Below are 25,776 nucleotides of genomic sequence, written 5' to 3' on the forward strand. Positions count from 1 at the left end.
TGATTTTAGGACAGTTGGAAGGGAGAGGGAAGGAGAAGACCGGCTACAGTGGGAACAAAAATGAGAAGTTGAGTAAGATTTAGCCCACCCTTTCTCGGGCACGCCTCCTCCCAATGCAAGTAAACTTCCCCCAACTAAGCTACCTGTCCAGTTTTAGCTCCCTTCCCCCACACAGCAAGCCCCTCCTCTTATTCCTCCAGGTATAAAGGTGTATTTCTGCAACCGCCTCTACCTTCTCTGCTCTGGGGAGAGTGGAAGACGCAGGACTGAAACGAGGAAGAGAGTGAGCGTGAGAGAGAGAGGCAGAGGCGGAGTGGGAAGTTTCAGTTTTAAAAAGCAATTGGACTGACCACTCTCTGACTCGTGCTGCAGTCATGGGGCTTGGGGTAAGTGTTGGAACTCTGTCACAAGTTTGCTTAAGGTTGCTTAACTTTGCATGTGAGTGCCAAATTCTCCTACATTGACTTAGACTACGTCTTTCTTTTCAGCTTTAGGAAGTTTATGAACTCCAGAACTCAAAGATCTCACTTGTGTTAACAATAATTTACAGGAGTTTCACAACATGTTTGAACAGGACAGTTGACATAGCTTCCCGCTTCTTAAAATCGGAAGCTCCAGGGCTTTCTTCCCTCAGGCTTTTTCTGAGTTTTTTTTTTTTTTTGTCAGAGGCTAACTTTGTTTCCCTTTTCTTCACTGCAGAAAGGGAAAGATGAATACAAACTGGCGGCAACCTCGGAAGATGGGGGCAAGAAAGACAAGAAGGCCAAGGCCAAGAAGGATATGGACGATCTGAAAAAAGAAGTCGACCTTGTGAGTACAGAGCTTGTGCAAAGCCAGTCTGTAATTAGTTGCCACTTGAGGGCTCGATTGATGTGATTTAAGCATGAAATGATGACACTAAAGCCTACAAAATGACATCTAAACTAGTTAAAGTCAAGTCATTTTAGAAAATTCACTCAGTTCATGTTAACACTCAGTCACTGCCAGCGATACAAACCTCTGCTTTGGCCTCACGGCTGGTCACATGAGACGTAGCTCTGTGCTTACACTGCTGCAAATACAGTCACACATTATTGGGACTGCTTGCATAGTGTAGCTCACAGCTATAATTAAATTGCAAGCCATGTCTATAAAGACTGATCTCAACCAAACACGTCAGTGCTGGGTGGGAGTGCCAGGATGTTTCAAATGCATAAACTTCCACAAACACTCAGCATTTTTTTTATTGTTAGGCTTCAAATGTTCAACTCTTTCCACTGGACTCTGATGACGTAGAGACTGGTGGAGTTATGAAGTTTCACACTTAAAAATTTAGACAGGTTTTTAAACATCCTGGCGTAGACAGATGAGAGAGAGGGAGGGGGGAAAAAGCAGAACACTGAGATGTTTTCCACTGGTGTCAGCTTTTTCTCAGTCACAGTCTGCAGCTTGCTTAGGTCATTTCCCAAGGTCAGCAAGGAACTTGGTGTGAGTTCACGACAAAGTCAACTGCAGAGCACCGATGACCAGTTAAAACTGTCGTTTTGGTATTTTAGAAGCCAGGGATGCTTTTATTAAAAGTTTCAAGTGTTTAGGTTTTTATCCGACACATGGAGGCATTCACCTTTCTTCTCATGTCTCCACTGGATACAACTCAGCGCGACATTTATCTCAGACACTTAATATTATGCATTTCAATTCCAGGCAAATTTTCCATCCATTCGGATTAACATAGTTTTGTTGGTTATCAGTCAAAAACAGATAAAGTGGGTAAAACTAGTGCGTTTTTAAAAATACCACGTAAAGTCACTGGTTACTCGTTTATTTGTATATATGTACATATTCACGTGTATTTAAGATCTATACTCTAGAAAATATTTTAGCCTTGTCCTTGTCCTTGACAAGGTCAGTTGACACATAGGCAAGTTTACCAACATCTCCAAACACCAGTCAAGTATTAGCGAGCGATCTGTGTTGAAATGTCACTTCTGTCATGAGGAACCATCAGTTATTTGGCAGAATGGTGTTTTTTAAATGTTGCTGGTCAATGACTTTCACAAGGTCACAAAGGAAACATGTAGAGAGATATTGTTAGGTAATATCCAGATATCCAACATGGCTCCAAAGTAACTTGTTAAAAACAACATTTTTGACAGAACATGCTATTAGCGGTCTTTGGCACTTCTACAGTGATTTTGTCTTGAAACAAGCGACAGTCCCTTCTTCCCAATGTCATCCTGCAGGTCACAGAATACTGAGAGTTATTAGGTAATAAAAGCCCCATCTTCCACACACATGAATGATTACTGTCCCGTGTACATCTTAACTACATCTCAAAGTCCTGCTGTCACTGAAGGACATCTCAATGCCATGGCAACCCTATCACCTAAGTGCCATGACCTCCCATGACCTGCAATTAAAAGCAGGCATTGTCTTTCATGTGTCAGGCCACCATTGAATGTGCATTTCAAAATAAGATTTACTGTCAAAGGGCAGCTTGGATTGATAATCCCCAGATTTGAACTTTAGTTAAATATTAATAACGTATTGGATTAATGTATCAACTCAGTAGTAAAACTGTAGGTGACTCTCTATGAAACCCATGGATCTGGCAATCTGTTAATGATTATTGCATCATCATACAATTAACCGAGGCATCAAAGTCCAGCTAAAGACAAAGGGAACAGGCCCACAATAACACAACGCAGCTAGTGATTTGATAAATTGTGACAAAGTCTAACAGAAAGTCCTAAATATAGATCTTACTGAGTTATAGATTTTCTTTCTTCAGCTGGTCCAGGTGTAGGTCTTTATAAACCAGAATATGAAAGCTAGCCTGTAGCATGTAATGTAAGCACAGTATCTGTGGCACATTTGGTATGGAACACTTTGCATGCTTATTGTAATGCAAAAAGGTGGCCATGCTGATTGAACCATGCGGTTACCCCCATTTTTTTCCCCATGTGACAGGAAAGCGTGCAGAGAAATGTCATCAAGCACAGTGAAGAAAGAGAAGTGGTTTAATTAACTTTTTTAATTAAAAACATAACTAGTAAGATCAACCCAGCACACAGTAAGTGAAACTTGATGTGCACTCTTTCTGTTAAATAAAGGTTAACCAAAAAAGATACTGCAATCTATTAAAGCAGAAAGCCGAGTGACAATCATTTACCTGCAACTACAACTCTGACACTCTTTTCACAGTGCAGGCAGTAAACGACTGGAGCTTTTACACTTTAAACAATCAAAGTGATCCTGTACTCTCGAATCACCAGCACATGCCCATGCCACAGTACACGTGCTATGATTTTTAGTCTGTTGGTAGGCAGTTGCTAGGCAATGTGATGACATCACAACCCACGTAATACATAATCCAGGTTTTGTGGATACAAATCAGATGGTATTGTTGTGAAATTAAAGTGATAGCGATGCTGGAGCTGGTTTGCTGTAGGTGCATAAACACCAAAAAAAGAAGAAAAAAAAGAAATGGGTCATCTTAGCCCATTGATAGGTGGTTGCTAGGCAACGTCACCTCATGATATGTGACACAGCAGTCCCAGAAGATTATCTGCCGCTATCTTTAAAACCATTAACATATAAATTTGTGGGTATAAAACAACATCCTTGCTTTATTTATGTAAATAATATTTTTTGTTTTTGTTTGTTTTTGTCTGGAAATGGAAATTAAATTGCTTTAGTGCACTCTTGATCGCATGACTATGTTGTCTCTCAGTTTCCAATCAATGAAAGGTGGGAGTTAGATATCACTGCAGCTCATCCGAATGACATGAGATAATCTCACTGTAGGCATCAATGAACACATGCGTCTCTGGTGGTTCATTTGCAGAGCTACTTTAGTTTCTGCCGCTATCGCATTTGGAATTAACTGAATTATTGCTTGATTAAAACTTTTGGTGGCTTACAAACACTCATGGTTAAACACTACAAGAAATCATTATGAATATCTTGCACCAAATTCACTTTGATGTCACTGATAATGACGTGAGTTAGCCTCTGAGTCAGATAGAGTTCTTGGGGAGCTTTGCTGAAATGTCAAACAAATGAGCACAAACTTTTGAGAGCAAACATCAGTCTATCAGTTGGGTGACATCGATTGACGGAGTGTTTGCTCGCAGCAAACTGATTGCTTGAGCCAATCCGAATGTCACTGAGCTCACGGCAGCCTTCATGTCTCACTTATGCAATGTCTCTCAGTCTCTTTCCTTCTCTCTCCATAGGATGATCACAAGTTAACCTTGGATGAACTTCACAGAAAATATGGAACTGACCTAACCAGGGTGAGCATTCCAGATGTGTGTATGTGTGTCTTTGTTTTTGTGAGTCTTTCAGCTGATAAAGACAAAGGTAAGGGAAGATTTCACAATCCAAGCTGAGGTCAAACAGCGGACTAAAGACGTGGACAAAGTTTCACTTTTTTCTTGTATTTACCCAGCAGTGTAGTGTGCTATCCAAGAGCAAAGAAGTGGAGGCACAGATAGTCATGCAGCAAAGAAATTCATTTCTTGGTTTTTAGCCTAGTTTTACAGGTGTTGGCCTCATTCCTTCCTTCCCCCCAATGAAAAGCAGGTGAAAAGTGACTTTTCAAAACAGTGGAAAGAAATAAAAAGTTTCCCTGTTATTTAAAAGTACTGTAATGGTCTTGGCTATGAGTATGATTTGCAAGCAGGTCAAAGACTACTTTGTTAGAAAGTAGTCGTGCTGTTGCATTGTTACAATGATGCTACGTGTTCCCACAATTAAGAGAAGACACAAGAAATTTCTAGGAAGAGGAAAAAGAGTAGCCCTTTAAGGTATCAGTGCACGCCACACTGTACAAAGAAAGCAAAGCCAGCTCCTACACAATAGTTGTTCTTCATGTTTTCCTCATCAAGCTAAGGTTACATACACACAGAATCCAATTGCACTAGCCAATACAATTCCACCACGGCCAAATGCCTGAGTGACGCTGGTTATCTCCTGAAATCTGATCTGTCTGAGTTTGCCCTAAAACAAAGGCTTCATTCACACCAGAACACCAGACTTATTGATCCTGCCAACAAGGAGAGAAAAAAAGCTCCTTGTTAATCCTGGTATTTGTTTAAAGAGACTTTCAGTCATACATGAAGTAACAGAAATACAACTTGATCTTCTGGTATATTTCTCTGTCTTGGTTTTATTACTACTGGTATGTTGAGTTTTCATTTACTGCAAGTCACACATAAAACAGAGGAAGCTCTTATTTTAAGATTAAGGAGATAATTTTCTTCCTGCGTTTGGGTTTTCTTTTGTTTTGTGTCAACCAGACCTTAATCCACCATGTCTTTGTGGAATAGAGTGAACCTGTTTACCAAATAAAACCGTTCTTGTTCTTGTCCTTTATTATGGTTCTCACCCAGTAAATGAAGATTTAGACAGATTTAGAGAACAGATGAATATTTTTTTATATTATAGTTTGCACAGCTTCTTCTTATCTTTGTGTTTCTTTTTAGGGTCTCTCCTCCTCCAGAGCAAAAGAGATCCTGGCCCGAGATGGCCCCAACGCCCTCACACCTCCCCCCACAACACCTGAATGGGTCAAGTTCTGCAAACAGGTGAGAGTCAAACATCCTCCTCTTGCAAACCACAAACCTGTTTTTGAATATTCAAATAGTAGAAATGCAAATTAAGTCTGTGTCACTGTAAACCAGTACAACCAGCAAAGACTGATGGTTATTTCCTCTTGTTCCCAGCTGTTTGGTGGTTTCTCCATGCTGCTGTGGATTGGTGCTATCCTCTGCTTCTTGGCTTACGGTATCCAGGCTGCCTCAGAAGATGAACCTACAAATGATAACGTAATGATAGTTTCTTTATATAGATTGTGACATATTAATTAAAGAATTAATAGTTACAAAGGTTATGTCTCTCTTCATGTAGTTGTACCTAGGTGTTGTGCTTTCTGCTGTCGTCATCATCACCGGTTGCTTCTCCTACTACCAAGAGGCCAAGAGCTCCAAGATCATGGAGTCGTTCAAGAACCTGGTCCCACAGGTGAGACACAAAAAGAAAAGCTAATGTAACAGCCCATTTATACACACTGTTTTTGTCTCAAATTGATTTGTAGTAACAAGCAACAGTACTAGTTGCACAACTCTAAGGAGTAGTGTTTCTTCATCAGTATTACAACAATGATGATACATTTTTACCATCACTCATGTGAATCATCTGGGAATTAAAAACAAGAAATATTCACCATGTCTTTTTGACATGTTTTATAATGTAGTTATTGTTTTATAATGTTTAACTAAAGTCTTTGGTAACAAGCAACAGTACTCGTTGCACAACTCTAAGGAGTAGTGTTTTGTCATCAGTATTTCAACAATGATGATACATTTTTACCATCACTCATGTGAATCATCTGGGAATTAAAGACAAGAAATATTCACCATGTCTTTTTGACATGTTTTATAATGTTTAACTTAAGTCTTTGGTTTTATAGCAAGCCCTGGTTATCCGTGATGGAGAGAAGAAGAACATCAATGCTGAGGAGGTGGTGCTTGGAGATTTAGTGGAGGTGAAAGGAGGAGACAGGATCCCTGCTGATCTGAGAATTATCTCTGCTCATGGCTGCAAGGTCTGTATCTCAACTACTTGTGTTAATCCCAACAAATACTTTTGTAGAGCGTGGGTTTGATAGCTAATATATATATTTTTAGGCTGTTCAATTTATTTCTTTACACTCAAGCTGCCCTGTGATAATGTTTCTGATTCATGTGTTATGGTTTTTGAGTAATTGGGCGGAATGTTAGTCCACAAAAGCATTAAAGGCAAGCTCACATCACGATCTCAGCATCGGATGATTGCTTATCAGAAACCTTTCTATGTTTCCTAACGAGGAATCTTATCTAGACTGTGTTTGAGTTTCTTTACCCAACATACATTTGTTGCTCACCTGCTAGCTGTTTGGCAACCCACCTCCATCTCAGCTTCTCAATATATCCTTTTTCTGGCTTGATCAGCATGATGTCTTTTGTCACTGATTCCTGCTTCTGTGCTTTCATTCCTCAGGTGGACAACTCCTCCCTGACTGGTGAATCAGAGCCCCAGACTCGTTCTCCAGACTTCTCCAATGAAAACCCACTGGAAACCAGGAATATTTCTTTCTTCTCCACCAACTGTATTGAAGGTACAGCATGGACAATTAGTGGTTGACATAGAAATGTATATAGAGATCATGAATCATCACCAAGCTTCCATGGACTCAGTCTGTCTTCTCTTTTCAGGCACAGCCAGAGGAATCGTCATCAACACTGGTGATAATACCGTCATGGGCCGCATCGCCACCCTGGCTTCCAGTCTAGAGGGCGGAAAAACTCCCATTGCCATTGAGATTGAGCATTTTATCCACATCATCACTGGAGTGGCCGTGTTCTTGGGTGTTTCTTTCTTCATCCTCTCTCTCATCCTTGGATATAACTGGCTGGAGGCTGTCATCTTCCTTATTGGTATCATTGTCGCCAACGTGCCAGAAGGTCTTTTGGCTACTGTCACTGTGAGTTTTGGTGTCTAATGGCATTCCTTTTAAATACCTTATATTTATTGATACAAAAAGACTGTGGTTCTTAAAACCTAAATTGTCTGTAGGTGTGTCTGACTCTGACTGCTAAGCGTATGGCCAAGAAGAACTGCCTGGTGAAGAACTTGGAAGCTGTCGAGACGCTGGGCTCCACCTCCACCATCTGTTCTGACAAGACCGGCACCCTGACCCAGAACAGAATGACTGTGGCCCACATGTGGTTTGACAACCAGATCCATGAGGCTGACACCACTGAGAACCAGAGCGGTACCTCTTTTGACAGGAGCTCTGCCACCTGGGCTAATCTGTCCAGAATCGCTGGACTCTGCAACCGCGCCGTTTTCCTGGCTGACCAGAGCAACGTTCCCATTCTGAAGGTGAGAAATCTTCATCTGTAAAACTACTCAGCTTCCTAAGTACTACCTGTTGTACTCTAGTTCATCCATCGTGACCATCACGAAAGACTCCAAATAATTCCCCACTGTAAGAACCTTTGTTTCAGTGGAGCAAATCCTCACAGCTCTGGTTGTAAACAAGCACAGAGCTTATTACCTCGTGGTGTATTGACCTAATTCCTTTAAATATTTTAAGGAATTTGATAGTATACCCAGTGAACATGGGATGCAGTGACTATGTGTGAAGTGCTGCAGTGTTATGACTTGGTTTGGAACTTTTGGGATACAAGCAAATACAAATGCGGCCAATCACCGCTAGAAATCTTTAGAAAAGCACTCAAGATAATTAAAGGCTTTTTTAAATATACAGCTGGTGCTTTAGCGATGGCTGGCCAGAAAAAACCCATAAGTTAATATATATAATGAATCCTGGCAAGTGTGCTGCTCATTATGGAGGGAATCATGTAGGCAATACATAGCAGGCAAATTATATTAGAGTTTATATAAGCTTATATAAGAGTGTAAGAGTAAATCAACATTTGATACAAGTGATATTGTACTGTGGAATTAAATTAAAACTGAATCCTAGTCCTCAAAATCATCTACCCAGTTTAGGGAGTGGTATTCATCAAGACCTGGGTGCTGTATATTTTATGTAATTCAACAACAAATTATCTATATATAGTTCTGTTTACATCAGTCTACATTTGCAACATATTGTAATAAAGAAGGCATGGGATGTGATTGTTGATCCAATTTTAATGACTGTTTTTTCTAAAATCCACAGAGAGATGTCGCTGGTGATGCCTCAGAAGCTGCCTTGCTGAAGTGTATTGAGTTGTGCTGTGGATCTGTCAGTGAAATGAGAGAAAAATACCACAAAATTGCTGAGATCCCTTTCAATTCCACAAACAAATACCAGGTAAACCATCCAGATAGTGTGAAAAAGCTCAAAAATAAAAGAAAACTGATTCACAGATTGTTTAGCCACTCAAGTGTTGTTTTAAAGCATTGATTTGAGCATTAGGCGGTTTCCATCTTATTTCTTTTTTAACCTGAACAAGAAGGCTTGTGGCTCTGACTGTGAAACAAACAGCACAACAACCAAATACAAAGGCAACTTGACAATCACAGCCTGGCAATCCCCTAAACCCTACCCTGCTTTATCTTATATTTTAGTTTAAATTACGCTGTGGTTTGCCAGTTGAGCATCTGCAAATTGAACAGAGTTAGACAATAAACTAATCAGTAAAGTATTTACTCAGGTTTAATATCATACAGTCATCAATACAAACAGACTGCTTTATGCAAACAGACTTGCTGGACATTAGAAGGCATGCAGGTTTTAGGCCATTCTGGAATGCCCTTTTTAATTAAATTGTTGGTTATCTTGGTCTGTTATGTATAGTCTCAGTGCACAGCATATTTAGTAGTAAATGCTGATTTGTGCCCCCTAGTGGTTGGGTTAATCATAAGCTGTTTTTGGCTAAAGTTCTTATCAAAGCTGTCTAGAGTAAACCAGTTTTTTTCATTACATAAACCACTGATAGTATAGATAAAACCTGAATTTAAATCCAGCCTTTCTGTTGTCCCACAGCTCTCCATCCATAAAAACACCACTCCTGGGGAAACCAAGCATCTGTTGGTGATGAAAGGAGCTCCAGAGAGGATTCTGGATCGCTGTTCCTCCATTGTGCTTCAGGGCAAAGAGCAGGCTCTGGATGATGAGATGAAAGATGCTTTCCAGAATGCCTATGTTGAGTTGGGAGGTCTTGGAGAGAGAGTTTTGGGTACAGAACATTCCTTCTATAGCTACATCCTTTATTAGGTAGTGGAAACAAGGCAGTTCTGCAAAGTCCTGACTAGCATTTTCTTTGTGTCTTATTCAGGTTTCTGCCACTGTCACCTCCCTGATGACCAGTTCCCAGAGGGATTTGCTTTTGATACTGATGAAGTGAACTTCCCCACTGAGAACCTGTGCTTCGTCGGACTCATGGCCATGATCGACCCTCCTCGTGCTGCTGTGCCTGATGCTGTTGGTAAATGCAGGAGTGCTGGAATCAAGGTATGATAACTTTTTGGATGACCAGATATTTGGTTTTTTGTTTGTACAAAGTACTCCAATTTTTTCTCATCTCTTCTCTCTCAGGTCATCATGGTCACAGGTGACCATCCAATTACAGCCAAGGCTATTGCTAAAGGTGTGGGTATCATCTCAGAAGGCAATGAGACTGTTGAAGACATTGCTGCCCGCCTGAATGTTCCAGTTTCAGAGGTCAACCCTCGGTTAGTTCTCTTTCAAAGATTCACTGTGCTAGTATCTCTCAAGCGTAAGGAGCAGCTGGTAAAAATTGTTCTGTGGCCATTAGCTGGTGAATGGACTGGTTCTTAAATAGTGCTTTTGTACTCTACCTTTGCACTTAAAGCACTTTTTCTACTACAAGCTTCATTGCCTCTTCAACACACAGTCACACAAGCACCCTTTTCTATGCCAAAAGTGTTTTTACCTTACCTCTACTCCATTTTAACCTTTCCATTTTAACTTTTAACCTTACATTTACTCTGGATTTGTGGTAACTCGGGGTTCAGTAACTGGCCCAAAGATACTTGGATGCAGATGGAGGACTCCCAATTAGTAGACAACCTGCTCTACCTCCTCAGCCACAGCCACCTTAGAACAAAGCAGTTGCTGTAGGGTAGGTGTGGCTGAGGAGCTAGAACTCATTGTCTATAATTGGGAGTCCTAGTTTTTCCTAAGGGTGATGCTGTCTTTGTTTTGGTCAAATTGATTTTATTTTTTGTTTTTTTTCTTTCTAATCTCCTGATGATACCCTACTGTTGTACTAATGCTGTTGTAATTTCTTCAGGGATGCTAAGGCCTGCGTCGTCCATGGTGGTGAGCTTAAAGACATGACCTCAGAGGAGCTTGATGATTTGCTGAAGCACCACACTGAAATTGTATTTGCCAGGACCTCCCCTCAACAGAAACTGATCATTGTGGAAGGATGCCAGAGACAGGTGAACATCGCTGGGGATTCTCACAGACACAGTTTGACAAATGTTTTGTTTGGAACTTGTAAAAACATGTTCTTCCTTGTCCAGGGAGCCATTGTGGCCGTGACAGGTGATGGTGTGAACGACTCTCCAGCTCTGAAGAAAGCTGACATCGGTGTTGCCATGGGCATCGCTGGATCTGATGTCTCCAAGCAGGCTGCTGACATGATCCTGCTGGACGATAACTTTGCCTCCATTGTCACTGGAGTGGAAGAAGGTAACATCTATATCAACACCTACACCTGCAGAAATCTGGAAATACAAAATACAAAGCATCACTGAATCTACTAAATTACTTTGTTCAGGCCGTCTGATCTTTGACAACTTGAAGAAGTCCATCGCCTACACTCTGACCAGTAACATCCCCGAGATCTCACCCTTCCTCCTCTTCATCATCGCCAACATCCCTCTGCCCCTGGGAACCGTCACCATCCTCTGTATTGATCTGGGAACTGACATGGTGAGCTGTTTGGCTCTTCATCCTGTTCTATAGAGAGGTTCAAATGAACTCAAATTTGGGTGGAAAGTTCATGTATTTATTTATTCACTTGTGGTTTTGCAGGTCCCTGCCATCTCCCTGGCTTATGAGAAAGCTGAGAGCGACATCATGAAGAGACAGCCCAGAAACCCCAAAACAGACAAGCTAGTAAATGAAAGGCTCATCAGTATAGCCTACGGACAAATTGGTAAGACATTATTTATTTATAAATCTCAGTTTTTATAATCGATACATGACTTGTGACCAATGTTCCCTCTAAGCTGCGCGCGTGCGCAATTGCGCACTGCTGGCACGGTCTCTGCGCACAGAAAATCTGCGTTGCGCACAGGAAAAAAAATCTAACCTGAATTTAAATAAAATTAAAACTTTAACAATTCTGTTTTGCAGTGTTAGTCAGTAAGTGACTGGCTGCTCCCGTATGGGATTAGAACGATGCCACCTTATCCCATAGTCCAGCCACTGATGCGATTCACATTCGTATATACGCAGACACGACAGCGTCCTTATGTGCCGACACCGGTGTTTTAGCTAGCAAAGCAGCGTGGCTGATGTGGAGTGAAGCCACGTTAATGACAACGTGTACAACCATTGGAGATGTGAGCAGGACAGACGGAACAATGGACGGAAAAAGTGTGGACTCTATATCAGTTTTTAAATTGTGTTGATAGGCCACGTAAAACCAGAGTTATGATAAAAATATCTGCAATGTTTGGTTTTCTTCCTGAATACTATCATTGTTTATATGGTAAAAACGGAGTTTTATAAGGAAAACGCTCGAAAGCACTCTCCGCCTGTGACCAAAAACAAAATCAAAAAACCCCCACCTTTTCCTATTGGTGGAAAAATGTACCATGTCGACCAATCAAAAAATGATATGGCAACATGGCATCTAGTTGTTAAGAAACGGGGGGAAGTTTTAGGAGTGACAGCGGTGTTTTGAGATGTGAGAGATTTGCGACGTTTAGCGCAAATCTTGTGTAGTTAGTGTGTAGTGTAGTCAATAGTTTTGTTGTGTGTGTCAGAACAATGAGGCGACTGCTGAATGTTACATGAGTGATACATCTGCTGTTGGCAGGCCTGCAGGTATCAGGCTGTTGTTCTCCTTTATCTCATAGTGGACAGAAATTATTTTTTGGAGTGGCACAAATAATTTGTGTGGCATCAAATTTGATGCAGAACAGCTGATTGTTCTGTAAATAGTTTGAAATGTTTATTTAAAAAAACACCTTGGCTGCATTTTTAGGTAAACAGCTGCAAAAAACGTTGTTTGCAAAACTCAGTTACTTTTTGAAGAAGTAACTATATAATTAATTGCCCAGCATTGGTCATTATATACTGTATTTTGTAGACAGAGAGTTACAGGACTCTCTCCCAGACCACAGACTCATACTCATAATACAAGTCAGAGCTTTATAAAAAAAAAAAGAAAAACAGTTTTTTCATTGTAAGTGGGATAAAGCAGTTAATTAAAAGTAGTCTAACATAAATGTAAATGCTGTAATTTGATTATTTTGGTGTTTAATATATTTATTATTTTTCACAATGAAATACAAAAATACAAAACATGAAATAAAAGTAAAAGAGGGGAGAAAAATTAAAATAAAAACCGTGGGCGGGGCTGCGTCCTTCCACTTCAAAAGTATTAGTCGTCTTGCCAATAGTGTAGAGAAGGCAATAAGTCTTTGACCCCCTGCCGGTAGTGCCAGACCATCGGAATTGACCCCAAATAAAAATAAAAGTGGATTGAGTGACACTCTCATTCCAAATATGCATGACAAAGCCTCACAGACATCCGTCCAGAACTTTTGTATTTTGGGACAGGACCAAAACATATGGATCAAGGTGGCCTCTGCCAATTTACATCTTTCGCACGTTGGGTCAATCTGAGGATACATCTTTGTCAATTTTGATTTGCTGAGATGTACTCTATGCACTATTTTAAACTGCAGAAGGCAATGTCTTGCACACATGGAGGATGAGTGAATATTACTTAAAACATTGCCCCAGTCTGCTTCAGTAATACAGATTTTAAGATCCTCTTGCCAGGATCGCTTAATTGCAGACATAGAGGAAGAACCCAGGCGCAAAATCAGAACAAGTATTGATGATATGGCCTTTTTCTTAACCGGGTTAAAACACATAATGTCATCCATTACATCTTCAGAAGATTAAAATATTTTCTAAACTGAAAGTAAATTTGGATAGTATTATTAACTAAAGGATTCTCAATTGTCAGGCTTTTGGGTAACAGGACAGATGCACCTACGACAGACAATAGCAAGAAAGAACCAGAAGAGAGCTTCTCCATTTCTACCCACACGGGTCCACTGCAATCGTGCTGATAGTGCTGATAGCTCAGTTCCATATCGCGAAATTTGAATTGAATAGCATGATTACTTCTTATAGTTATTGCCAACGGCTCAATAGCTAATACAAAAAGGAGGGGGCTGAGGGGACAGCCCTGACGGGTTCCACGATGTAAGCGTAACAGTTTAGAATAATAGTTATTAGTGAGTACCATAGCTGAAGGACAGGCATAGAGTAATTTCACCCAGGATAAAAAGGAACTTCCAAACGCAAATCTTTGCAAGGCCTCGAATAGATATTCCCATTCTACTCAATCGAAAGCCTTCTCCGCATCCATGGAGAGAAGGCATTTGGAAGCAGCTTGACTGGGGGTGTACATTATATTAAGTAGTTGACGAATACTAAAAAAAGGAGTGCCTGTTTTTAATAAAACCAGTCTGAGCTGAAGAGATTATGTTGGGTAAAACTTTTTCCAGTCGGTTGGCCAAAACCTTTGCTAGTATTTTATAGTCTGAATTCAGGATTTCTTATTAGCTGTAAACGATATAACCTGGCCGCGAAGATAAGCCTTAAGATGGAAGTTAAATTAAATTCCAAAAAGTAGGTAATTTGATCTGAAATAAATTCTATAAAGTTTTTATCACTTAACAAAAGAGAGTTGAATCTCCACATCCATTTAGGAGACTCCATACCGGGTATGTGCAGTGTCAATATTAAGGGCGCATGGTCAGATATTACAATAGGCTGATAATCACATGACTTAACAAGAGAGGTTAGTTTGTTATCAGTAAAAGTCAATTCTACTGTAGATTTGATGAGCATTTGAAAAAAAGGAATATCGTCTGTCTTGTGGGTGTAAAAAATGCCAAATGTCCAAGATGCCGTAGGTTGAAAAAAAAGGACTGTAAATAAGAAGCGGACTTTGTTGTCGAGTATCCAGTTCTTACAGGCGATCTATCCATCCCAGGGTCCAAGCACAAATTAAAGTCACCACCCATAATAAGTAAATGGGTATTCAAACAAGGCAGGAGGCCGAGGACGTGTGAAAAAACAATTGGGGTCATCATAGTTTGAGCCATATATATTTGCTAATGTAACACTAATATTAAAAATTGATCTGATACTATAACGTATTGTCCATTTGAATCAGCCAGAGTCGAAGAAGGGGTAAAAGGAACCCTTTTATTTACCAATATTGCTACACCTCTTCCCTTCGCTGTAAAATGTGAGTGGAAGAGCTGCCCCACCCAACTACATTTTAAACGAGTATTATCTAACATTTTAAGATGGGTTTCTTGGATAAAGGCTATATCAGCACCCATATTTTTCAAGTGAGTGAGAACCTTCTTTCTTTTAATAGGATGGTTCAGGCCTTTAACATCCCAGGTCACTAAGTCAATAGAGGTAACCATTGAAAATATATCAAAAATTTTAGCTGGTTGCTCAGACAAGAAACATAAAACACTTGGTTCTTAACTTGGACAGTCGAACACAGAAACCCTCCCAGAAACCCCGTGAACCCCCAGGTGACACTAGCTGTCAGAACAAACAGCACACCTACCCAATCTAACTGAAAAACTTCTATAACTATCCTACCTAAAGCTCCTTAAGCCCGCAGTGGAAAGGTTGGAATAAGACCCACCAGGTGTACACCGGTGAAGTCCACCATTCAAAATATGTGTAAAATAATTGCACTGTCACGCCAAAAAATAATAAAGAAAAAGAAATGAAGTTAAATGTGCCGTAACAGTCGTCCAAAGTCCGAACAGTTCAGTCTTCCATGGAGTCTTGCACAAACCTTTCGGCCTCAGCCACAGAGCCAAATGTGAGGCGTACACCATCTGTTTTAACAATGCGTAGTCGCGCCGGGTATAGCAGTGATGGTTTCAGGCCCATCTTGTACAAGCTTGACATCACCGACCTGTATTCTCTCCCCTGGCTCACCACCTCAGGGCTGTAGTCTTCATAGACTCGGAATGGTTTATCCATATACTTCAGGTCGTTCCTCCTAGCCTCTCGTATTAGCAGCTCCTTGTTTTGGTAGTGGTGAAAACAGATAATGACGGGCCGCAGTCTGCCTCCGGGGGCCGGTTTGGGGGCCGAAATACGGTGTGCACGATCTGTTCGGGGGGAGAGGGGAAAATGTCTCTCCCAAAAACGTCTTGCAACAATTGTGAGAAAAACTTAGAGGGTTGTGGACCCTCAATCCCTTCCTCCAGGCCGATAACGGGCATTGCAGCGTCTGTTTCTCAACTCAATGTCCGATAGCTTAGCCTTCAGCTTTTCATTAGCGACCCGTAGTGTCTCACAGGTATCCTCCACTTTAGCAAGGTGCTGGTCGAGCGGTTCAGCGCTTTCCTCCAAAGATTCTAGGCACTCACCATGGTTGTCCGATGCTGACTTTTAGCTCCGCCAGTAAAGCCGAACGGTGCTCCGCTAGCAGTGCTGTTATGTCGGCTTTGCTAACATTCGCAGGAACGCTAGCAGCCGCGCATTTGGTTGTTTTACCATTCGACTTCGCAGGTTTAGGCGACATGACAGGGCATCAAATGCTCCGACGGCTTCACCAAATCACCAAGATATTTGCCTCAAAAGATAAGTTAGGTGGGCTTGCTCAAATAACTAAAAGTTGCGGGAGCTAAGGGAAAGCGTGACTACCCCATGCTTGTCTGTAATTTGATTATTTTAATAAACCATGTACTTGGATGGATTCGATGCTGGCGTGACCACAGTGCACACGTCTGCTGTTGCTCACAGTGGTCCAAAGGACTGCTACGGGAGTTTGTGTGTCGCTCAGACACATGAAAAATTAGAGGGAACATTGCTTGTGACTAGTGACTAGTGGATGCTCCTCCTACCAACTCAAAACAAAACAAAATACAAACTGAAGTGTATGCTCTCTACTGCCCCCTTGTGGACAGTCTGCATACTGTACTTTGAATTCCATATCCAAAATGGCTGCCTTGTTGTGGCGAGTTGCTAGTTTTTCCTGGGGAAATCTTTGCTTATTACAATACATTTCTTGTGTGAATATCATTGCTTTGTTTCAGATGGTTTTGATGTTTTTATACCTGACTTCATGGTAAAGTCTGCATCAAATACAACTCAATGGGTTTCCAAAGTCAGTGTTTTTTTGTCCCCCATATCTCTTCTTTTTTATATTTCCCCTTATGAAGCAATCTGCATGATGCTTATTACAGTGACAAAGTCGATATTTCCATAAATTAACTACACTTATTAAAGCTTGAAATTTCTCTGTGTGCCAAACAGTGTTGGGAAGGTTACTTTTAAAATGTATTCCACTACAGATTACAGAATACATGCCCCAAAATGTATTTTGTAACGTATTCCGTTACGTTACTCAATGAGAGTAACGTATTCTGAATACTTTGGATTACTTAATATATTATCATGCTGTTTACAACTACATGAATGTACTATTGCTGTGTGATTTATTACTATTACTGAAGGTCGGCGGCTCCGAACCGTAGTAAAGGGACCTCTGGCTAATACGTCGGTTCCGTGTCGGGCTCGTAGCTGAAAAATAGCTTTACTTTGTTGTCTGGGTCAACTTTGAGACAGAGAGAGGCGTTGAAAGGCTGCTCCAACGGAACTTATTGTTTCGGAGGAAAACACGAACACGGTGTACAGTCGAGTCTTAACAGCTTACTTACAACTGGGCTCGTCAGGCTCTCTTTTTTGCTGCAGTGGTTATTATTATATTTACATGCTTCCAGCTCCCGTTTCTGCTCGATGATAACTCGTACCTTTCCACTTTCCTTTTTCTCCCTCCTCGCGCTCACAGACACATAACAGGTATGGCAGTCTATTCTCCCTGCAGCACGGACTACACTGCCCATGATGCTACATTCTTTAGAGCTATGCCTGTAGCATTCTGCCTATTAGCTTAGCACAACAACAACAACAAAAAGGCGCTCTCTCACCCAGGAAACACACAGTTGCAGAGAGCGAGCGTCGCCCTGTAACCATGGCAACCATAACACTGCCGCCTGGAAACAACAGAACGTAGCTGTCAAACAAAACCCAAACAGTCCTGACCCGCGACAATATAAAACAGGAAAATACCGCCGTGTAATCCATTTATTTTAACAAAGTAACTGTATTCTAAATACCACCTTTTTAAACGGTAACTGTAACGGAATACAGTTACTCATATTTTGTATTTTAAATACGTAATGGCGGTACATGTATTCCATTACTCCCCAACACTGGCGCCAAAATCCCACTGGATTTTAAATCAACTGATCAAGATGAGATTGTAGCACAGACTTCCAGCTTTAGTTCAGCACATTTTTAGAGACTAAATCCATTTAAAGTCATGTTTTTAAAAGTCCTCAAAAAGAAGAAAACCAAATTAAAGGATATCTTCACAATTTCAAACATATAGTTTTATACTGTTAAAAACTCATCTTTTTAAACTTGCTTTTGGTTGATTTTTGTTTCTATGTTTTCACTTCTCTGTGAAGCAGTGTTTTTATCTTGAAAGGTGCTATACAAATAAGATGTTACTTTATTTACTTACTTTTATGTCTTTCCAGGGGCTTAGCTTTGCAGGGAATGCCACTTACATGTTATGTTTGGTTGTCTTATCTCCATCTTGATTACCAGAGACAAGTATGAAAGTTGTTAATGAAAGCTAGAGAAACTGTAACTCTCCTTCTGATTTGCATTTCCTGACATTTCCTGTTGTTTTTCTCCTGTTAGGTATGATGCAGGCCACAGCTGGCTTCTTCACATATTTTGTCATCCTGGCTGAAAATGGTTTCCTCCCCATGGACCTGATAGGACTCAGAGTGCTGTGGGATGACAAATATGTAAATGACCTGGAAGACAGCTATGGGCAGCAGTGGGTCAGTCACACTTATGCTTAAATTTAATTGGAGTTTCAGTCTAGGAAAAGGAAAACATTCTAATCTTTTCCTTTTTATTTTATTCTGTTCCAGACATATGAGCGCAGAAAGATTGTAGAGTACAGCTGCCACACAGCCTTCTTCGCCAGTATTGTGATCGTGCAGTGGGCTGATCTGATCATCTGTAAGACCAGGAGGAACTCCATTGTGCAGCAAGGAATGACGTACGTACACATAGAGATGCTTGAGATCTTCAAATGACAACTGGGTCTTTATATTTGAGTAATTGTAAATAAAATCAAAGACATTACTGATGAGATGGCTTCAAGCCACAATGACAGTTTGGTACTGTGTTGCATGCTTTCCTATGACAAGAACATCAATATGTCAGGTAATTTTAAGAGTAGGAGCTTTTGTTGTATTGACCCGTACCTTTTTTTTTTCATCCCCACAGGAACCGCATCCTCATCTTTGGGCTCTTTGAGGAGACGGCTCTGGCTGCCTTCCTTTCATACTGCCCAGGCATGGACGTTGCCCTCAGAATGTACCCTATGAAGTGAGTCAAGTACACAAACAGAACCATCCTGTGACTCATGACTTTAAAATTAGCTTCCAAGATAATTTCATAGGCTCCAATAATCATGCAGAACGTTTCCTTTTTCACTGTTGGCTTTTGTTGATATCCCACTTTGTGTGTCTGTTCAGTTTATGTGAGGACCTCGCTGAGCACAAGGCAACTTTTGTTCAAGTGTGAAAAGCCTTCTTTCTGCAAATTTGCAGACGTCTCTGGTTGTTGGATCCTTCCGGAGGTTTCTCGTACATCACTTAGTGCAGACAACCCTTTGAGAGCTTCATGTTTTCAGTTTGGTGATGATCTCGTTGAAAATAAGATGGCTATTATCTAGTGTCACTGGTAATTTCCACTTCAGAGGCAGAGCGAAGCACAAGAGATGCTATACTAATGAGTTTCTTTGCCCAAAAGAGGAAAATAGAAAGCATTGAGGCTCATTAGCTCATGAGTTCACACGCTACTTTCCTCTGTCACCTTTATTCATCGGTTTCCCATGGATCTGTCTCTCCTTTCTCACCTTCTTCATTCACCTGTTTCTTTGGGTATCTTGTGATGTTCAAATAACCCCAGCTTTTTATTCTCCGTGTTTACATGTGTGTCCCAGACTCTAGCTTCTGTTTTGTTCTTTCTAAGTTATTTCTCTCTTTACCTCTGTAAATATCTTATGCAGATTAAAGGTGCTGAGCATATCTGTCTGACACTATGCCCTTCTGGGGTATTTTATTGGGTAAAGACAGGGGTGTAGGCCCCTGCTCTAGTTCTAAGACACTTATAGAATCACACAAACCTCCTCTAGAAGTTTTGTGGATTTGTTTTCAGGGCTTTGCATTAGTGGGCTTTTAGCAGCCTCGTTAGCGTCGCCAGAGAGCACTCTCAAAGAGATGAACAGGATATGTCCTCAACCCAGCTGTCAGATTTCTCTGCCTCATTTTGTTTCAACGGCTTCTGAATTCATTTAATAGCCGGTTCTCCACAGCCTAATGCTCACCCCAAAAGCTTTTCTGTTCAAAAGAGAAGAGCGTGCTTGTGTTGGGGGTTTTTGTCACATTCCCATTAATAATTCAACCTGTCTGTCCATCCTTACCTTTAGGCCATTGTGGTGGTTCTGTGCCTTCCCCTACTCCCTCCTCATCTTTGTTTATGATGAAGCCAGAAGATATATCCTCAGACGCAACCCAGGAGGTAAGAGCTTCACTAACTCTTGACATATATAACTATCTGAGGCCCCTAGGACACATTTTTGCCTGTATTCTCAGTATTTTAATCTGAATGTAGTGGGGCACAGAGCGATTTTTTACTTGACAAAAAGTCAGATGCAGAAAAATGTGCTGCGTTGCTTAAAATATGTGCTCTTTGCACATTTGGAAAGAAGAGGATCATATTTTTGCATATTTGGGAGGTGATTTTCTCAAAAACTCGCCCCACACATTGCAATAATCTCGATGCATGAAAAGCACTGAAGGCAGAGGAAAAATGTGTCCCTTTAACATAATTAAACCGCGTAAAAAAAAAAAACCCATCTGAATGCGAGATCTTCTTTTTTGCTATTTTTTGACAAACACACGGGATTGAAAACACGACTGCAAAGTAGTGAAATATTGATGGCTTTAAAAGGTGTTGAAACTTCTAAAAAAACCCACAAAAACAAACAAACTCCCTCCAGCGGCTGATGTCAGTCTCATTGATTCATTGAGGCTGACATCACAGAGCAAAGGCAGCAGCAGCTTTGTGAAGGTGCCCACTGTACTGTGTGAAAATGAGACACAGGTGTGTGTGTGTGTGTGTGCATGCGCGCTCAGCAAAAGTGGCGTATGCCTCTCGCGAGTCTATTTTTCGTGGATACTCGTGCCCAGTATTGCTGCCACAACTGCGTCCCTACACTGACCAGTGAGCTGAGGCAGATGGCAGAGCCCGGTGGGATTTGAACCCCCAACCGTGGTGTAGTTAATGCATCATTCCACCCACAAAGCTGAACAGAACCTGTACGAAGGGCTGGCTCTGAAGCAGCTGTGAAAGTGCGTGTGCGCTACATCTGAGACCCACGGCACAGATCAGTGAACATCCCACTGCCCATCCATGGTGAATAATGTGTTACATTCAGACAGGAAAAAACACAAGTTGAGCTGACATGGTTTCTAGCAACTTTAGCTTTTTTTCCCCTTTTCTTTCTTCTTTTTTGAAAGCGCTAGCAAATAAATACTTTTTCCCCTCCATAAATAGCCCAAAGTGAACTGCCCTTAGATAATTTTTAACTTTTTTAAAATTATTTTTTAACTCACAGTTTCTCCCAAAAGTGAAACCCAACATGCTAAATGGTATAATTCAAGCATTTAGAGCAGGGATGTCAAGCTCATTTTACATCGAGGGCCACATACAGCCCTTTGATCTTAACTGGGCCCTTTCTGTCGTTGTACCAAAGTTTAAGTGCAGATTTAATCCCTCTGATATCTATAATATAAGAAAAATAAGTGAAATAATAACCAAAACAGAGGCATTTCTATAGTAGGTGGTCATCTATGACATGATTTTATTATTTACTTTATCACTGTAGGATGATTAGTATGCATGGGGTGGTCTTTATCAGTAGGTAAAACTGAAAGATTTATGAAAATACAGTTAAAAATCCAAGATTTATGCCCTCCCTCACTTTGTCCAAAGATGTCCAGCGGGCCAGATTGGAATCTTTGGCAGTCCTGGCGCCTTATGTTTGACACCAAACAGAATTTTGGTATTAGGACCACTCTCGCCATTCATTTTTACTGGATTTTATGTCCATCTAATGATATAAAACCCAAACATCTAACTTTTGAGCTACAGGGTCATTTTATGTGATTCTTTCAGTCATTTTATCCCAGGGTGATTATTCATGGCCTCACTGATTGTGTAACCTCATAAGCAACCATGAAACAAAAATGACACAGCCTCTCCAGTCCCTTCAGGGTACATCTTCTAATGGCCGCATTTTCCCTAAATTTAGCATGCAGTCTCTCGCACACGGCCCAAGCTCAGTCAAGTCTTATTTCTTCGAATCACTGTCAGCCAGCATGAGGGGTGAAATCTTTCTGAGCGCGAGGTTTGAGGCCAAAGCCGTTTTAGATGTGGCTGTCGTGTTGTATTCCATCTTTGTTTTTCTCTGTAAAAGACAACGAGACAAATTTGAGCCCTACACTGTGAGAAAGATTAAAATTTTTTTAAAAAACTCCCTAATTGTGTCTCCTTTGCTTTCTAGGTTGGGTGGAGAAAGAGACATACTACTGAGCCAACGCCACACAGACACGGAGGGAGCGTGTGCTTCATTACTATTTAATGCCATGTTACATATTTGTTTGAGATATTAGACCCCCCCCCATTAATAACACCACAAAGCATGGATAGATTAAGATTATATTGATGTGTGTTTCTTTCCCAATAAAACATTCCCACTGTTCACTGAGGCTGCTTGCATGATTGCCTGTCTCTCTGATGCCTTTGGACTGGAAACTGTGTTTCGGGAACTCGATTCAGGATGTTCCGAGGTTCAGCAGATACATACCTGTGAGTCAGGCGCAATGACCCGAGCAGTGGGATTATCCACCTCAACAGTCTTCACTGCAGGAATTGAATATGAAGAGCTTAATGGGGAACAAGCAAGATGTCTCAGGGAAGGAGAGATATTTTAGGGCATTTTCACAGGAAAGCATGATCATCATTTACCATCAATTAGTAACTTAGTAGTAATTAGTAACCAGCAGCTGGCTTGTGACATCCTAAAAAATTTCAAATTCCTACTTTTAAAATCTGAAAATCAACTAAAATCTGAGGGAAGTTTGGATATTATTTTGATTAGGGAGACTAGGAGAGTTCAGACTGTATTGAAGTATTGAAGAATAAAGGTGGTCAGAACAAATATTGACTTTCAAATTCAGTAATTATACAAACTCTGTTTTTGCCTCATATACTGTATTTCCATTTTCATGTTCAGTAAACAGCTGTATTTTCCTCGCAAAAATGAGGAACAAGCACACTGAAACAATGTGTGTGTGTGTGTGTGCGTGTGTGTGTGTGTGCGTGTGTGCGTGCTTAAAAGTGTCTCTATTATCTCAAGAGCCACGTCTGTCACAGCAGTGTTTGCAATGGATTGGGCTGTTGACCGCTAATGCAAAGAGGGCCTCAGTGAAAATGAACTGAAACCACTCTAGTGCTATCTACTTTGTGTTTACACTGGTCATTATGATCGCCCCTCAACCTGTCTTGTGTGTCTGTCTGTGTGTGAGTATCTGTGACCAACCTGGTCACAGATGGCCAGCTTCTCACACACACACACACACACACACACACACACACACACTTGGGGGGAAAGTGCTTGAGCCAAAAGAGTAATCTTTCAGGTGATTTCTTCCACAGCAGAGGGTGCTGCTGCGAGACAGAGTCAAGAGTCTGCAGACAAAAGGATGGAGGGATGTAGAGGAAAGAGGGACAAAGAATGGGGTCGATAAAAATGAGTCAGGGTGACGATGAGGAAGGGACTGAGTTGGGGCATGAGAAACAAAGGCAGGCATTAATTTGTGTTTTTAGGGGCTGACATTATGAAGCTTAGTTTATGGGTTTCTGCTCACTGCTTTGAGAGAAAACGAGGCTGCAGACAGACTAACATTATCATGTCTTCAGCCCCCCCCCCACACACACACACACACCCCTCCACTCCCCCCCCCCCCCCCCCCCCCCCAGTCCTGCCCTCCTTCACAAGCAGGGCCCCTGAACGTGCCTGTTGCTATGGCAACTCATTTGAGAGCCCTCTCTCTCTCTTTCTCTAACATCTAAATAAAATCTTGGCTATTTATAGCACAACACTGGCAACATGCAAGCCACATTTAATCGTGCACCCACAAATGGGAATGCAAAACAAAAATGCAGTAAACAGGCAACTGCACATGTGCAGTAATACACAGGAGGACGTATAGGCTTGTGTGCACACCCGCCTCCTCTATGCCAAGGCTTGCTGCTGTGCGTCCATCTGTGAATTAAGTCCACCTGTGGGTTTTGTTTGTTTACCCCTGCTTTGGGGTATTTTTTTCTCATCATATTTCAGAGCAGAGATGGTCTGATAAGCAACCATGGAGTTAATGTGTGTGTGTCTGTTGAACTCCTTGCTGAAGTCCGCCATTGAAATCTTCCCGTTGTCTGTTTGATCTATCTCAGCTTTATCTTGACACTTGCTGCAGAGTGCTCTCCAGGCCAGCTGATAAAGTCTGTCAGAATACACAGGGATCCAGACAGCGAGTGACACCGTTTACCTATCGGGACACAATAGCACTCCGTAACTGCAGGCTCATATTGCCCTGCCCCGGTCTACTTCATTCTTGAGAAGGTCGCTCTCAAAGCGTAATCTGTCACAGCCTTCTGATGCGGCTGGTTCGAACTGCAGACAGGAGACAGGAAAGCAATGAGGGGGGAATTATAAATGTGGGTTTGCCCTCGAGATTTACGGAATCTGAAGCCTTGGTGGAGCTTTGGCATGAGGCTGTAACTTTCCTTTTTTTCCCCCTCTGGCCATATATATACGACAGCAAGTGGCTGACTGTTTCTGGTTTCAAGCTTACATGCAGGGATGAAAGACTAAATCTCTCATTTGTGTTGTGGGATGAAAGGGTTTAAAAGCTCATGGAACAGATGCAAATGGCCATAAGAGTGCTGCTGCTGCTGCTGCTGCTGCTGCTGCTGCTGCTGCTGCTGCTGCTGCTGCTGCTGCTGCTGCTGCTGCTGCTGCTGCTGCTGGGGTAGTGTACGGCAAAATCTTGCTGCAGTGTGATAGTCAGTGGGCTCTCGGCACAGATCCATCTACCTTGCAATCTCCGCAGGAGGTGGTCAGAGGTTGGGCGGTGTTCTGGAGCTGGTATATGTTCAAAGTATATGTGGCCTAGTACCAGGGGAGAAAAAGGAAACAATAGGCTGGCTGGTCAGAGGGAAAGAAGGGAAAAGTGTCAAGGCGCCCCAGGGCAGAATGGAGGCTTGGGATGCTAATGAATTTTGACGTGATAAACCAACAAAACAGATAAGCTTTTATAAGCTTTTGTCTGCTTATAACCTCAAAACCCACGACAAGCCTGGTCAGACTATACTGCGAGCATGAGTGTGCCTTTTTTTCTGCAGCTAGAGATTCAGAAGCAGGGGCTTCAAAAGTTGGCTGCCCGCTATCAGCACGCAACAACCTTGTCAAAGCAGCAGGGGAAGGGAGGTGTCTGCGAACCCAGCTGTTAAGCCGGGAGAGGTGTAGATGAATCAGGAGTGTGTGTGCATGTGTGTGTGTAGTAGTTTGCTAACAGCGGGGTGTTAGTGGTGGGCCTCTTTTGTGCAGAGCTGAAGTTTAAAGCAATAGTTCAACATTTCTGGTGAACAGTCTTTCTTGGTTGGTACTTTGATTCTAAGCTCACATTAAGCTGTCCTTTAATGAGGATTTAAAAAGTATAGAAATGATATGAGTATAGTTCATCTAGATGGTTACCTTCATATTTAAGTGTTTCTTCTATAAAAGGGTTTGAAGGTGCCAATATTGCTGGTCACAGAGGCTA

At 41.5% G+C, this 25,776-nt stretch overlaps 1 protein-coding gene across 1 annotated transcript; it reads left to right on the forward strand.

Moving 5' to 3' along the window:
- Positions 1–191: 191 nt before the first annotated feature.
- On the forward strand, positions 192–22,661 carry LOC102776493 (sodium/potassium-transporting ATPase subunit alpha-1). The gene is made up of 23 exons (XM_087836107.1): positions 192–386; positions 700–810; positions 4,218–4,277; positions 5,469–5,570; positions 5,709–5,810; positions 5,893–6,006; positions 6,455–6,589; positions 7,024–7,141; positions 7,239–7,507; positions 7,600–7,908; positions 8,714–8,848; positions 9,524–9,716; positions 9,816–9,991; positions 10,076–10,212; positions 10,794–10,944; positions 11,029–11,197; positions 11,286–11,440; positions 11,543–11,666; positions 18,512–18,657; positions 18,751–18,881; positions 19,112–19,213; positions 20,319–20,410; positions 22,458–22,661. The coding sequence occupies exons 1-23, from the start codon at positions 375–377 to the stop codon at positions 22,484–22,486; spliced, it is 3,072 nt and encodes a 1,023-aa protein (XP_087692233.1). The 5' UTR covers positions 192–374; the 3' UTR covers positions 22,487–22,661.
- The last annotated feature ends 3,115 nt before the right edge of the window (positions 22,662–25,776 follow it).

The sequence above is a fragment of the Neolamprologus brichardi genome, chromosome 23 (genome assembly GCF_056152115.1).
Source record: "Neolamprologus brichardi isolate AB-2024 chromosome 23, ASM5615211v1, whole genome shotgun sequence".
Lineage (NCBI taxonomy): Eukaryota > Metazoa > Chordata > Actinopteri > Cichliformes > Cichlidae > Neolamprologus > Neolamprologus brichardi.

What these genes read in the sequence shown, in the direction of transcription:
- LOC102776493 (XM_087836107.1), top strand. An exon ending in GTCTTTTGGCTACTGTCACT is followed by an intron (nt 7,508 to 7,599) that starts GTGAGTTTTGGT and finishes AATTGTCTGTAG; the next exon opens with GTGTGTCTGACTCTGACTGC. An exon ending in TTGATCTGGGAACTGACATG is followed by an intron (nt 11,441 to 11,542) that starts GTGAGCTGTTTG and finishes GTGGTTTTGCAG; the next exon opens with GTCCCTGCCATCTCCCTGGC.